Source organism: Chaetodon auriga, chromosome 21 (assembly GCF_051107435.1).
Source record: "Chaetodon auriga isolate fChaAug3 chromosome 21, fChaAug3.hap1, whole genome shotgun sequence".
Taxonomy (NCBI): Eukaryota; Metazoa; Chordata; class Actinopteri; order Chaetodontiformes; family Chaetodontidae; genus Chaetodon; species Chaetodon auriga.
This window is the reverse complement of record NC_135094.1, coordinates 2,357,792-2,373,547: the sequence shown is the minus strand read 5'-3', so window position 1 is coordinate 2,373,547 and position 15,756 is coordinate 2,357,792. Positions and strand designations below refer to the sequence as shown.

The 15,756-nt window shown below is 45.5% G+C and overlaps 2 protein-coding genes across 2 annotated transcripts; one reads left to right on the top strand and one right to left on the bottom strand.

The window, feature by feature from the left end:
* Positions 1-176: 176 nt before the first annotated feature.
* LOC143340119 (E3 ubiquitin-protein ligase MSL2-like) lies at positions 177-6,616 on the bottom strand. The gene is made up of 3 exons (XM_076761745.1): positions 5,255-6,616; positions 2,005-3,392; positions 177-899 (listed from the first exon to the last, which is right to left on the bottom strand). The coding sequence occupies exons 1-3, from the start codon at positions 5,394-5,396 to the stop codon at positions 600-602; spliced, it is 1,830 nt and encodes a 609-aa protein (XP_076617860.1). The 5' UTR covers positions 5,397-6,616; the 3' UTR covers positions 177-599.
* Positions 6,617-13,238: 6,622 nt separating this feature from the next.
* LOC143339697 (uncharacterized) lies at positions 13,239-15,288 on the top strand. The gene is made up of 4 exons (XM_076761076.1): positions 13,239-13,337; positions 13,817-13,934; positions 14,346-14,418; positions 15,123-15,288. Exons 1-4 carry the CDS (start codon positions 13,268-13,270, stop codon positions 15,195-15,197), a joined length of 336 nt encoding a protein of 111 aa, XP_076617191.1. The 5' UTR covers positions 13,239-13,267; the 3' UTR covers positions 15,198-15,288.
* The last annotated feature ends 468 nt before the right edge of the window (positions 15,289-15,756 follow it).

Sequence of the window (15,756 nt, the reverse complement as noted above, 5' to 3'; positions counted from 1 at the left end):
AAACCGATGAGTCCATGTACAAAAACTTCTTTCTTTTATATAAATTACACCAGTCTCTGATGATGATGATGATGATGATGATGATGTCGTCTCTGTTCCTGCTAATAAGGTTCATCTCCAAACCAAACCCTTCCCTCACACATACACACTCACATACATGCACGCACGCACACACACACACACACACACACACACACACACACACACACACACACACACACACAGGTGTGCGACCGTAGTCAACACTCCCACGTAGCTACACGACATGCTCTACTCGTTACCCCTCGTAGAGAACAGAACAAACAGACCTCTACCCTCACTGAAATGAAATCTCTGCACATACAGTAACGCTACAGCTCCTCTCGTCCTCCTTCTCTTCCACACGTCCTCTGAAAGCAAGACCACGAGCATGGTGCAGTTTCGGGCGATGGACGGAGGGTGACCCCTCAGCATCGGCTGATGACCCTCGCGATCGCCCGTCACTGTAGCTGCCTTGTTCTGGCTCCGCCGCCGCAGGTCCCTGGCACGCCTGGATGGATAACGCCCGGCTGGCGGGGCGGGGAATGTGCGTAACGACTGACCGGAGGAGGGGCGGGACCTCAGCAGTCAAACCGCATCTCCAGTGAATCATCGTAGCCCCTGTTGTCGTGCCCCGCCCCCGACAGGAAGGTGGCCGTGACGGGGGCCCCTGTTGCGGTGGTGACGTTGAGAAGGGTGTTGCCAGGGGAGCTGGTGGCCGGGCTACGGAGGGCCGCCGCGGTGATACTGGTGAGGTTGATGCCCAGCGTGAGACGAGTCTGTTCCAGAGCTTTCTCTGGCACGGCGAAGGCCTCCAGCTTCTTCTCTCCGTTGGCCATGTAGGAGTTCTGGCAGCCGCGGCAGATACAGTCCAGACACGCCTGAGAAGAACACACATAATCAATAACAACAGGATCCAATCAGTCACGACAACAACACGACAGATCGCACCAAGCCTGAACCGTAAGAGGAGGCGAAACAGCCCAGAGGTCGAGAATCAACGGTCAACTTCCCTGAAGCCAAAACAGAACAGACGTCCAGGAGGAGCTCAGACCGACGTCTACAGTCACGTTAAAACTGAGCAAACTGCACCTGCCGACGCCCTCATGTGGTCGAAAGCTCCAGAACAAGCGTGAGCCTTGAGTTGAGCTCATTTTGTCTAAAGAAAGGTTGAAGGTTCAAACTGAAAGTGTGTTTTCAGAAATGAAACCAACACTGCTGCTGCTGCTACTCACTGTTCACAGATCCTTAAAAATTTCCATCAGCTATAAAATACATGTGTCACTGCTGCGAAGCAGAAAGGAATAATTTCACCATTAATTATTAACTTTGTGATAGAGCAGTTGTTCCCAAAGGGGATCTACTGCAGCTCAGCGTGCAATGACATTAAAGTCTCACCATGTAAAAAACCAGGCGACATTTTCATTAGAAACATCTTCTACCAGCTGCACACTCATGTCTGAGTTACATGTTTGTCCACAAACCTGCAAAGCAACATCATTAACAGGCCAATACGTCTTAACTCTGCTGTTAGTTTATTCGTTATGGCAGTGTCACTTTGAGCCGTCTGTTCGGCTGTTTGTGTGCGAGCTGTCATGAAAGAAAATCTCTGTGAAGGTGCTCGGGTTTAAAAACAAGTCTGGGAGCTGCTGCTTCAAATGTCAAACTTCCCCAATTGCGAAAGCTCTTTATGACTGTGTCAACAATATTTCAGCTCCGTTCATGAACCCCAGAGAAACAAATTAGCCGTAAAACTACAGTGCAGGTAAACAAACATGAGCTATCAGGTAAGTGTAACGAGCCCCTCGGTGTTTGTTAGCAGATGTGCTGTGAGTCACTCAGATGTATTTCCAAACATTAGCCGGTCTGGAGCTGACAGCAGCATCGGCAACGACACCGAGTGACACAGCAGACTATGAAGGCGGGGACGTGGGGGGGTTGTGTTGTAATTAAAGAGGCTGGGAACACCGTCAGCACCGTTCTCACCTTGCGGTTGGAGTAACAGGGGCAGCGCTGCCCCCTACAGGTCAACACCGAGGGGTTCTGCGTGGCTCGGCCGCACTTGCAGCCCTTCTTCTCTACAGGCTTCTTATACAGTGGCTTCGAGGGGCTAGGCGGGTGTGTCAGGGGGTGCGCGTGGGGGTGTGGAGGTACTCTGTCACGGGGTTGTGCACGGGGCTTAGGGGCCCCCTGCCTGGCCTTGGTGTAAGCCTTCTTGGGGCCCCCGTGGTGTTCCACAGTTTTTTTCAGTGCCTTGTTGGAGACCAGCACAGTCTTGCCCACCTTGGGGGGACCACCATTAGGCACTGGCGCCAGGTGTGGATGGGGCGTGGCTGCAGGGAACTTAGGCTCCTGTTTGGTGGTGGCACCGGGGTTCGGGTGATGGGGGGAACTGTTGGCACCGAGCGGAGGCCCTCGTAAGAGGCTGGATATGGGGAGGGGCTGCAACTTCTCGCTGTCGCTTTCTGAGCGGGAGCGCTTGCGGTGATACCGAGGGGGGACGTGGGGGATGACTGTGGAGGGCTGAGGGGGAGGCTGCACAGAGGGCTGCGGGTGAGGCTGGAGGGGGCGGGGGCTGTTTTCTGAAGGGAGGGAGGGGATGAGGCGGGAGGAGTCGGGGCCAGATGGGCAGTGAGGCCCATTGAGGCTGGACTGATGTACGGAGGGGGTGCAGTCCGGCTGGGGGTTCGGCTCAGGGGTGGGGTCGGGGTCAGTGTCCGTCTCCAGAGTCCTCAGCACCTCCTCAACACTCAACAACAACGGCCCCCCGCCATGTTTCAGGTCATCCCCAAAAGTGCTGATGTCACAAAGCCCTGCCTCCCCGCTCCCTGTGACGCTCACGCACACCGGGATCTCCTCCGAGAAGCCCTCCTGCTTCAAAACACCTCCACCTGTTTCTATGCTGATGGGCTGCAGAGTGTCCGAACTGACCAGGCCGTTACAATCATGCAGCCCATTTACGCTGATGGGACTCGGCTCCTCCACCTTGGGCTCCTTCGTAGGCGGAGCTTCATCGAGCTTGACCAACTCAGAGGTGGAGGCCGTCAGCGACAGGCCGGCTGAATCTGAAACGTCCTCCGCCTCCGGCTCGCTCTCGGCCAGCGTGAGGCCCTCGTTGAGGATCGCCTGGAGGTCCGGCGAGTCGCTGGCGGCGCTGGCTATGTGCGGGGCGAGCGGAGACTGGGTGATGTAGAGACAGAGCTTCCTGTAACAGTGGACCAGCAGGGAGAGCTGCCTGTTCTCCTCAAAGCGGGAATAGTCCTTACACCAACTACAGGACGGCTTCAGCTGCATCCTCTGACCTTTACAGCCTCGACAGACGTAGTGCTGACATGACGAGTCGGTGGGGGCGATGGGGTCCTGCAGCAGGTTACCTGATGAGAGGACAAAGAGCGAATATAACAAACAAGCACGTCACATAAGTCCCCTCACAAACCCAGCATCATGTGTTAAGTGTGTTTAAAATATTTGGCTTGACAAGCGTTGGCCTCCTGATTCGCTGTGTTTTGAAAGCTTCCCCGACTGACACGTATTTGTAAACCTGAGGGGTGTCTGGCAACCTGCCAGAATGGATGACAACCGCTCTTTGAGAGGGGCTTCCTGAGCAACGCTGGTCACTAGGCAGTGCAGCTGCAGATAGGAAAAAGGATGAAGGTGCATTCATGGGAAACAACCGACCTTACACACTCTGCGCTGGCTGTCTGATTAATCCCACTCACACTGAGGAAAGTCTATATTTAACGCAACGTATGGACTGTTCTCATATCGATCTATTATTTATACAGTGGAGGTGGGAGACCAATCAATATGTGAGTGTAATGAAGCCGCTCTTCTTTTCAGTACTCTGTGAACCACAGTAACACAAATGCCTCCTTCACGGGGAGGCTTCTGTCCACTCACATGGTGAAGGCAGAGTCAATGCATTATGTATGAGCAGAGAAAAATGTGCATTAAGTGAACCACTGAAATAAATCAAAGGTGACGTCTGTTTACATCCGACACAAGCAGACCAACCACAGAAACACCCCCCGCTTGAATTACAGTCCGTTTTATCTGGTCCAGTAACGGCCACTGACATTAGAAGTTGTGCAGAAACACATTCCCTCTTTTTCTCCACCTCGTTCATTCCGTCCACAAATTTCACTGTCATGTGTTTTGGGTTGAAGAGGGCGAGAAAGAGATTAGAAGCACAATATCCAGAATGTGGAAGGGCTGTTTTCCAACAGATAAACAGAGAAACGCCCCGATGCTGCCCAACAGCACACAGAGGGGGGTGTGTCATGATGGGTGTCGCTGTGCATTATGATGCGTTCACTGCGCTTCAGATTTCATAAACTCCACTTGATTCCAACTGTCCAAACCTTTATCCTCTGATTGTCTAACCGCGGAAATTCATTTATCAATCACAACTGTGAGGCATGTAGAACGGCTCATTTCAAGATACTTCTGTCTATATGCATTAGATAATAATGGAGATTACAATTATTTTGTGTATTATTTTTATGTATTATGTAAGATGTCATACTATGAAGCTGTTGGGTCAATTGCACCTTTCACATCATGTTTTGTCACAAATTTCAACTTCACCCCAAAGTTTATTGTTCAAATACGTTTAATTTCCAAATTTTAACTAAATTTTCACTATTTCTATATTTTATTGTCTCTCAGGTTTATTCCACTGAATCCTCACACATTGCTTTTGCTGGATTGTATTTCACAGTGCTGAAATATTTTGGCTTTAATTTTATCAAATAAAGATCGTTTTCGTTCTATTTTAAAAAGTAGAACATATGAGTTTATTCTTAATATTGTCATACATTTTACAAATGTTACATGTTTTGCAATGGTAACTCAGAGTAATTAATACCAATAACTACCATACACAGGTAGGCAGGTAGGCAGAGTAAAATGTACAAGAATTCTCTATTAAGTATTGTGGAGATACAGTATAAAGCTGTGTGAATTATAATTATTCAAGTAAAGGTCCCTCAAGTTCAGCACTTGAGTAAATGAACTTATTTACTTCCCACCACTGCCAATTACTCTGGCCATTGGTCATTTCTAGTCCCAGTTCAGATATTTCCGACTGTACATGAAGGCAGCATTTTTTTAAAGCATCGCTCCCATTGCGAGCACAGCTGACAACAACGCACCTCACCGCAAACACCATCCCGTACAGCCCTTCACAGACACACTGACTAACTCAAATAAAAATGAAAGGCGCACACACACTCACCGCAGACCAAGCAGGACAGGGACTGGCGGAAAAACGGCAGCAGCTTGCAGAGCTCCGCGAGGGCCCGGGGGTCTCGGGGGTCGCACTGCAGCACCGAACGGCTCGCGGACACGTAGAGAGAGGTCGCATTCACCGGGTTCATCTCAGCTGCCTGTCCCGGGGCTCCAGTCCGGTCCGGTCCGTTAAGATGTATTAATACGTTAAAACACCAAAGTCACACAATAACACAAACAAACTACCCGATCGAGGCAGCGGCGCACCTGCAACTCCCGAGTTCTGCGAGGTAAAATCACTGTTTTTGTCAAAGGAGTCTGGTGGCTTTGAAGAGAGCATAGATGGATGTCACGGCGTCAGTTCCCCGTTGGTAAATCCCACATATACAGCAGCCTGCGCAGGGAGCAATCGAGGCTACTCATCCCAAATCACATCCAATCCATCCTCACTGTGAAGTCCCAGCTCTGAACGCTGCTGCTTTTGCTCGGAGAGATTCTTCGTGCGTTCACACGGAGGCCGGGCATGCATATAAACGGGAGTCCATCCGAGTCGGTTCGGTTTGTTTCCATACAATCCGGGAATTATGATTAGACAAAGCACCGTGTGGCGCTCTTTCCTCCGGCCGTGGCCTTTTAACGCTACTTACAGCTGGTTAGCTAGCAGCTCCAAAATTCAAACACAAGCTTTCCCGACAAACTGCTCCGGTTTGCAAAGGTTTCCCACCATAAATCCATAACGTCAGTCCACATGCATGCTCGTCCCGGGGCTTCACGTCCATACCACAGCTGGTACCACACAATGCATTTATTATCTCACGCCGAGGCTTCCGCGGCTCCTCTTTCTCGGCAGTGCAGCCCCAGCAGGCTCGTTATGGTTGTGTTATTGTTCGCGGAGATTCAAGGCGGCTCGAAAACAAAACAGGCCGCACCGGCTCGAAAAGCTCCTTTTTGGAGAGAAACGCCGACGGCTGCACGTCGATAGGAGGGGGAACGGGTGATGGGGGGGTTGTGGTAATTAAAACAAAAATTATTCCGAAGCTCCGACGCTGCTGTTGGTGTAAAGAAAAATAAACCAGCGGAAGCACCGGGCTCTGGTGACAGTGCTAGCCGCCTGAGCTGCACCGGGAAGTCGGCTACAAAAGCAGGCCGCTTCCCTCTTCTCGGGATTAGCGGGACTCTCGTTCTCGCCTCGGTGGGAATGTAGCAGGAAAACCGAGGGTTTAGGCGAAATTATGTCCTCCTGCAGCTTCCTGTGGGCCTCTCGAGTGTCAGTGACGACCGAAAGTGAATTAAATCCCTATTTGTGCACCTTGCTATCGTTAGCCGCGGAGTATTCCTCATACCTCCCGTCGTTTTTCCACACACAAACAAGGGGGCGCTGTTGCTCAGATCTCGCGAGAACTCACGTAACGCGGTTAATTCAAAAAACAATGGAGCCCTGATGGATTTAACATTAGATCTGCGCACAAGTTTTATTAGAACTAGAAGTATTTTGTGTGTTCCCTCGTTCCAATGTCTGATCTGTTCGGATTTGATGAATGAATGATAAACAATTATTAGCTGCAGCTTCATTTGCAATATTGACATAAAAATAACATATTTCTAACAAATGTATATATTTATTAAATTTATTTGGGTTAATGCCGAAATACTGAATCAGGGAAAAGAGACGTATTGGAAATAAAGGATTTTTTAAAATCTTCCTATCTTACATCAAATTTGCAAATGATCACAAAGAAATTCAAACATACAATGTACACATTATTTTCAAGAACTCCAGGACTAAAAAATACAACATACATATTATTATTATTATTATTATTATTATTATTATTATTATTACATCTTCAATAGGCCCTGTTCCCTTATCTTCACTTTATATTGCTTAAATAGTTTCAATAAAACTCCTGTTTGTGTGAATAAACAATGTTGTTGAAATGACTGAAAGCCACACTTTAACTGCCTTTTCTTGTACTATTACACAATAACTTTCATGTAGAAATACTCACGCACACTCATTTATGAATGTAATATGACAAATTCCACAGTCACTGTTTTCACTGACTTCTTCAATATCAGATTAAACCGGTTTCACAACCGTCAGAGTGCTGATTCAGCTAAAACAGTTTGACACCCATTTAAAGCTGGGCTGGAAAAAAAAAAACACACCCAAAGCCGTTACTCATGCAGTGAGTTTGAACTGAATTAGAAAATGAAATGATGAAAAAGAAAATAGAAATAAACAAGGCTTTGGTTAAAGTACAGCTGGTGTTAAACAGGTATTAACAAGCTTCAGCTCATGCGTTTCTATTAGTAAAACACTGATGGCTCTGTTCTATTCAGGTGTTTCAGGAAGGCAGCACAAACAATACCAGGACCCTGAAACTGAAGCAGCTAAATGGAATACAGCCGTCACTAACTTTATTATATACACCGCTGTGACGTGCCAACATCTGCACAAAAGGTCTATTCATGAATGCTAACTTCAATTTAAAGCGTTTGTTTTGATTATTCAGTGAGGCAGAATGTTTTCAGTGCTGCGTTTGAGTTCACACTAGTAAAATACTCTGCGTACTTAAAGAAATCACAGTATGGTGCGTCTTATCGATTCCTTCCTTTGGCATTCTGAGTGTGTGTTACAGTGTTTCCTATGCAGAAAATCACTTCTGACCAACCACCTGCAGCTCGCGCCACAACAACAAAAGAGCCACGTGACGGTGCGTGAAAACAACCTGTTCTGGGTGAAAATACTAAAGTTAATTTGTGTCTGAAAAAATCAGATTCAGCCTTAAAACACAGCACGTCTCATGTATATGTGTATAATCATATAATGTAAACTCTTATAAACTCTTCACACTTCCAGGAAAACGACAGAAGACGTGACCCTGATGTCTTCAGTGGCACAGTCCTGTTTGTCCCTGTCGGTGGTGATAATTTGGTGGCGGCAGGGTGAAGAAAGGAGGCAGAAAAATAAACTCCTTGGCAACTTCTGTTTCTCTGTCAAACAGCCACACACCCATTGAAAGACATGCAGAGAGGGAAGGTGACACACCAGTATGATGCAAACACTGATAGCATCGATCAATGCGCCCGCCTCGCCCTTATCTCCCCTTTTCTTCCTCTTTTTTGTTTTCTTTGACTGGTCACACATGGAGACTTGAGGCTGCTGACCAGTGGGGACTTTCCACTTTGAGGTTGTATTTGAGGAATAAAAATACCTCACATTTTCAACTCCCTGTTGTTTTTGCATTCAATTACAGCTGCAACGATAAGTCGGTTAATTAATCGAGTGAACGACAATCAACCAATTAATAGTTTCAGTCATTTCTAAAACAAAAAAGCTAAATATTCTGTAGTTTCCGCTTTTCAAACTTGCTTTTCATCGTTACACGTGACAGTAAATAAAATAGGTTTTTGACTGTTGGCTGGACAAAACAAGCAAACTGAAGGCACGAACGTGGGCTTGGAGAAAGTGCAAATTGTTAATTGATCAACCCAGAAAATAACCATCAGATTAATTGATAATAAAAAGAACCAGCAGTTTGTAGCCCTACTTTCAATAAAAATCGACATTCTCAATGTACATGCTCCTAATTTTGTTTAATTTAATCACACTGAGTTAATTAATTAGATCAATTTTGCAGTTAAAAAAAATCCCAGCAGCACTAACGAAGTTTTTGAAGCGACTCAGACTCTGCAGTGACGGTCAGGACTCATAAAATCCAGACTCTGATGATTTTTCTGGCTGATGGCAGCACGCAGCTTTTTCATTTTTTCCCCACGTGAAATTTAAAATGTAATCAAAGCACGAACTTTAAGAGCTGCGTTTTGGTCACTTTTCTTGCAGCCACTGGACATAAGTGGCATCCTGAGCAGAACTTTAAATAAAGTTATGGGAGTTCAAATTACCAGTGGTGGTATGAAATCACTCTAATCACACAGCAGCACACACATGCTAAAAGATCTTCGAGGACATGTTTAAAACTGCCATCAGAAACATGGATTTTTATGTATTATCGTGTGAGTTTTGATAGCAGAAAAACTCGCACACATTTCAAAGCTCTGTAACAAACTGTGACAGCCAATGCCATGTGCCGGTGAAGACCATGAGATGTGGAAAAAGCCAGTCAGTCGACCTTTGTCACACACTCTGTGACATACTGCGAGTTTAAAGGCACTGAAATGCAGTTTGAGTACTTCGGATGCAGATGCATTCCATGCATGTGAGCAATGCCTCTTTTATGGTTTTCAGCAGCGTCTCACGCCAACATGACTGTTTTTGAGGTTATTATGGTAACTGCGGGTGCTAAGAATAGCTGGTCTGTCAGTCTATGAGGATTATTCATCGTGCGTCTCTGAGAAGGTCTGTGACTTTGAGTGATTCCCCTTTTCTTGTTCACACCAAATGCCAAGAAAAGTGGAGCTGCTCTGATGTCCTGCCCACCGAGATAATTAACATAATCATTTAGGTAACGACAGCTTATTTAATTATGATTAAAATATATAATTCTGTATATTTTTAACAGCTGAAATGACATTTGTCTGGTGTGTTCTCTGAAGCTGGTGTTGTCAAACCCTGCAGTGAGTCTGACAACGAGCACTGGGCACCCAATCACCTGAGCTGGAATAGATTACTCTCGGATTTGATTGCTCAAAAAACATCACATTTTAACTTCTTGAAAGGCATAAATGTTAACAATCTCTTTTTTATTTCCCCTCAGCAAAGTCAAACAGTGAAAACTGCAACATAACCAAAGGCCATGTATAAATATTCAATATCAGTTTGAATGATGAGACACTGGATGTTGTCCCCAGACGATAAACTGCCATCGGACGATCGCGATGGGCTCTGAGGTTTCACAAAAGGGATGGTGGGGACAGTGAATGTGACACTCTCTCACCTGCACCACGCTGGAGGAGGATGTAATGGCTTCAGTCGTCTCATCATCATCAGCAGCAGCAGCAGCAGCAGCAGCAGCCAACAGGCTGAACTGAAAGATTGTGGAAAAGAAAGTTCAAAGAAACATTCAACATTTAAAGAAAATCACCAATTTAAATGATTTTCTGCTACTGAAATATTCATGGCTGCATCATTTGGGGCAAAAAGAAATGCATGACCACTGTGAGGAGACAGAAATATGAGTATCAATCTGACCTGGTGTATGAGCTCTTTATTCTTTATTCTTAATGTCTTTGAGTCATTCACGAGCACGAGCATCTCTACCTACAATGTTTGAACGACTTCAACTTCATCTGTGAGCGTCTGTCAGAGAGCTACTGTCCGGATCGCACTAAAACATTTCTTGCTATCATTCTGGTTTTGAACTCACTGAAGTTGTACTCGCTGGATCTGAAGGGCCCAAAACACGAAAAAACAACCCCAGATCAGAAGTAGACAAAAGTATGTGGACGAAGGTGCACTGATTTGGCCCTACAGTCTATGTAATTAGGCTGTGTGAGTCGCCGCAGTTGAGTTTGGACTCGAGAATCGGTGAAATGTGTCAGGTAACAGCAGCATCACCACTGAAGAAGATGAATCCTGCTACAATAAACACGGAACCTGGACATATATGGACATTATGGACAGACTCCACTACCTATGTGTGAGTCTCTGTCCCCGTCTTGTCATCACAGCACGGTTATTTCCATCCTAGCAACACTGCTCATGACAGCAGCGCTTCCTCTTTTCGGGCGAAGCTGCAGTATATAAGATCGCACCTCTCTGCTTCATTCATCATTGGACTGTGTCGAGTCGAGCAGTTAGTAACTGAACAGCGAAGCCGTTGACAGCTGAGGTCCGGTCAGTTTTGGTGCCGTGCAGCGTTTGAAGATGTGGCCGACTCGCTCTGCCAGCTGCTGGATGTGGCTGCTCGTCCTGGCTGTGGTGATGCTCTTCTGTGCATCTCAAGGTAAACCTGAGCTCGCGTCGCTGACTGTTGAGAAACGTGTGCAGACTCCAGCTCGATTAGACGATCTTAAAGATTAGATCTGTGATGCTTTATGAGGAGCAATGTTATCTCACACTTTTAGAAAATGCTGGAAACTGACAGACACAGCATCATTTAATCCAGCTCCTCTTAGCTGGACCATAATTCAGGCCTCTGACGGTCAAAACACCATCAGATGGTTTTCATCTGCAGAAGCTGCTGAACTGAAGTTGAAGATAATGCAGCCACAATAAGATGATCTGATTCAGGCATCAGAAAGCAGCTCAAGCAGTGATTCAGGGGGAACTTTAGCTGAAGTGTCTCGGAGTGATAATACTTCATGGGTGCCTCCCAGTGTGTAACAGGTCGCTCTGCCTTTATGGATGACTGAATATCCAGAGACGTGATGCTGAATAATGAGTGCTTCCTCTCTGGTGTTGCAGTGGATTCCTACGATCCAGTTGTGGGTCTACCCTGCTGTCGCGCTGTCAGCTCCAGGAGGATTCCGCGAGTCAAAGCGTGTTACGAGCAGACGCCACGAGAGGGCTGCAACAAGCACGCCTTCCTGTAAGCACGCCACGCTTCAGACCTGTCCTACCACCGCTGGCTTCATCACCAGAGGAAATACGGGCTGTGAAAATGATTGTTCTGTGTCTGTTTGCAGGGTCATATCCAAGAGGAACAAACAATGGTGCATCAATCCAGCTGCAGCGTGGCTCAAAGACAAGATAGAGAAGGTGAGACTCAGACGTGAGCTCAGTCAGTCAGACAAAATCAAGTCTGGGTTCATGTGTTAAAAACCAGAGTAGCTAAAGTCCTGCTTCATCGTATTGTGCTGAATTTACACGTCTGGACAATGAAATTTGTTTTAAACTAAACTTTTGTCAAGCTGCTCGTTTCTTCTGTATTATCACAGTATTTTCACACTGTGGTACTTCTTTAAGTGTCTAAGTGTTTAAATAGAAGCCATCCTCTCCGTCCCTCATTTCCTGTTCTCTGCTTTAACTTTTCCATCTCCTTGTCCAAACAGGGACAACTGGACTGTCCTCCTGATTTGGCGTTAATACACGCAGTCCTGGAGCTTGAAGAGGTGTGATGGAAACGTCCCAGCGAGGCAGCTACTCAGAACACTTTCTGCTGATTTACTATTTATTCCTTTTACACAAATGTCTATTTAAAAAGAAGTTATTTTTGTATTAGATTTTATAAAGCTATGAAAACTGAATTTTGTGGCATTATTTTGTAAAGCTGTCATTACCTGTAACGGCACTGTTGATTTTTTTTGAATCTGGAACCAAAAGTAAAGCCTGTTGAACTGACTTAAATGTGACTGACTCTTGTTTTTCTACATGTCTGACGTCCGTGTGGATTTCTCCTCTGACTCAGTGTCACATTTAAAATAACAAAAGTAAATGCAATAATTCAGTCAGATTGTGGATGAACATATTACCCACAATCCTAACTAATGCGGCTTCTGGTAATTTAATAAACAATACATTAAATGGCCAAAAGTATGTGGACACTGGGACATCAGGCCCATGTGTGACAGCTGAACATGACATTCAGACACAGTGGACATTAATCTGCTACATCAGCCCCCACTCTTAAAACTGGACTGCAGGTGGAGACATGGGGTCCGACACTGGGTGACGAGGTCCGGCTTGCGGTCGATGTCGAGGTTTGGATGGGGTTACCTGTGCAGGCCAGTCAAGTTCTTCCACACCGAGCTGGGAAAACCATTTCTTTATGGAGCTGCCTGGTGCACAGGGTCATTGTCATTTAGAAACAGGAAGTTCACCGTTGAACTACAACGGATGAGGCGTTCAAATGCTTTTTTTTCTGGTTTATCGTGTGTATTATCATGCTGGTGATCTCTGGTGCGAGATAAACAACAAACCTGAACATATATGGACATGGTCGACAAACTCCACGATGTTCTGGGGTTGCGTTGAGGTGGGGCTGAGTCCCCCCAGGAACACTGCTCATGACATCAGCGGTTCCTCTTCCTGCGTGAAGCTGCAGTACATAAGCTCACACCTCCCCGGTTCAGCCTTCGTCGAGCACTTCGTAGCTGAGATCCGGTCACTTTGAAGATGTGGGCGAGTCTCTCTGCCAGCTGCTGGACCTGTCTGCTCGCCCTGATGCTCTTCGCTGCATCGCAAGGTTCAGCTCTTCATTTATTGAATTTGCAGTGTTTTGATTGCAGAGTAAAAGCGTGAAGTATGATGTTGTTTTAAATTATATGAAGAACACGAACGATGAACCGACCATCGGATCGACTGCTGTTCCACTGAGCTACTATTAACTTTTTACTATCATTTGATGGTTATACTGTGTTTGTGCCATGTGCTGTATGATGTTGATAATATACTCACATATTGTATTGTTGCTGTCATGTTTTGCAGTTTTTTCATTTACATTTGGGAAAATTCATAAACAATAATTTTTGGAAAATATGTCCAGAACATTGTCTTTAACATACAAGCGGGCAGATTCGGAAGCTTTCAATTCTTTCTAAAATAAACCTGATGACAAATAAAGAAGAAGAGAAAACAAAAAAACATGACAGTGAGTGAGTCCATGTTGATGAACGTATGTCTGAATAATGACAGAATCTCTCCGTCTGTAATCGTCTGGTCCAGTCGATTCAATGATACTCGGTCTACCCTGCTGCAGAGGAGGCCGATCTAAAGAGATTCAAGACGTCCAGCAGTGTTTCGAACAGAAACCGCGGAGCGACTGCTCTTACCACGCCTTTGTGTGAGTACGGCTCTTTGAAAACGTCTGTAAACACACAGAAGTCTGACATAAACCTCTGCACTCGCCTCTCTAATGTCATGCCCGTAATGTGCTGAAAAACTAGCCGAGACTTACCTCAGGATACCAGAACCCCGCTCAGCGACGACCTCTGCCATGTCTGCCTTCACTGCGCTCTGCATCCTGAAATGGAAATAAGCTGTTATTCCCACAATAAATCAGGCTTATTTCAGGACGTGCTGTATTACTGGATACTTGAGCTTCATTCAGGTCTGATTTGACCCTCATTCAGAAGAGCCACGGTGGGACCGATGTTTGATGACAGTTCTAGAAATAAACATCAGCCAAACGACAAAACATTCAGTCAAAAACGAAAACGTCTAACTGTTTGATTCCCCTGTTTTCTATTTCTAGGATTATAACCAGCAGCAACAAAAAGGTCTGTGTGAAAGGAACTTCCCCGTGGCTCAAAAAACGTCTCAGCAAGGTAAGAACTGGGAATTCAAACTGGGCTCAGTCACACAGTTTGGATGGATGAAGGTGGTGTGTTACAGTCAGGAGCTCTGAAGAACGTCAGTGTGAATGTTCATGAGCTATGATTGAGAACACAACGAAACACTGAAACCTCTCAACAATCTCAATTTTTCCATATGAGTAATACTAAATTACACAGCACTTTGAAATCATCAGCGAGCTACAGAGCTGTGAAATAAAGTAATACCAAATAAAATACTCCATCTGAAGAGCCGTGCATCTGAAACCAGAGTAACTAATGTTGTATTAACTCAAGTATAGTTAGGCTTCCTCTTGAATAACACTCAAGTGTAAGAACTAACTGCCACACGAGACCACTCAGCAAGCATCAGGAAGTAATCTGTACCACTAGCTAGTCACCTCAGAAGGTCAGTACTGTTCTCAAAGTGGAGACCATCTGATTATTGTTTGTATGTTTGAAGAATTTTGGGTAAGAAAGTTGTGACTGAGCCACAGCAGCAGAACTGCCGGCCTGAACGCACAGGTGGCACAAAAGACGGAAGCTGGTGAGGTGGAAATTTTGAGTCATTTTGATGACGAGTGCTTTAAAACAGTCAAACAGCACAAGTGACCACTACGACAAATTCACGAGGATATCATGAAATTCACGTCTTTCTGCACATTCCCTTCCCTCCTTCTTCATTTTCTGCACCTCAGGGAGAAATAAACTGTCCTCCAGAGCTGCTGATCGATGGAAGATTTGTGGTCCTGGATGAAGATGATGTGGAATAGCAAAAACAATTAAGCAGAGCAGCTGCTGGGAACAATTTCTGCTGATTTACTTCTTATTGCTTTTAAATGGCATCTAGTTTTTCTGCATGACTTCACACAGCTTTACATTTTAAACAGCATTTTTATAGCATTTTTTATATAAAAGCTGTAAAAACAGTGATGGCAGAGTTTTTCTTTTTTGGAAATGAACCTGGAAACAAACAGAAATGCTATTAAAAGGCTTTTAAATGTGGCTGAACCTCGTTTGTTTAAGGTCTCGTGCAGTGGTATTGTGCAGTACTGGCACTTCATGAATGGGGATTTCTGTGCTGAGTATGTGCAATAAAAATGGAAACATGAATGGAATTGATGAATAACAGTCAGTGAGGGGTTTTCTCAGCTGTCTGGACCTCAGTGACCACATCTGCTCTGAATGCATCTGAGTGTGTGTGTTTGCACTTACTCAGACACACACGTTTTCTTACTGGTGTCATTAAGCGAAGCACTGAAGCTTCGGGGTGTTCCCTTCCTTACTCTGCATTATCTCATAACTCCGCTCGAATAAAACAAAAGCCAGTAA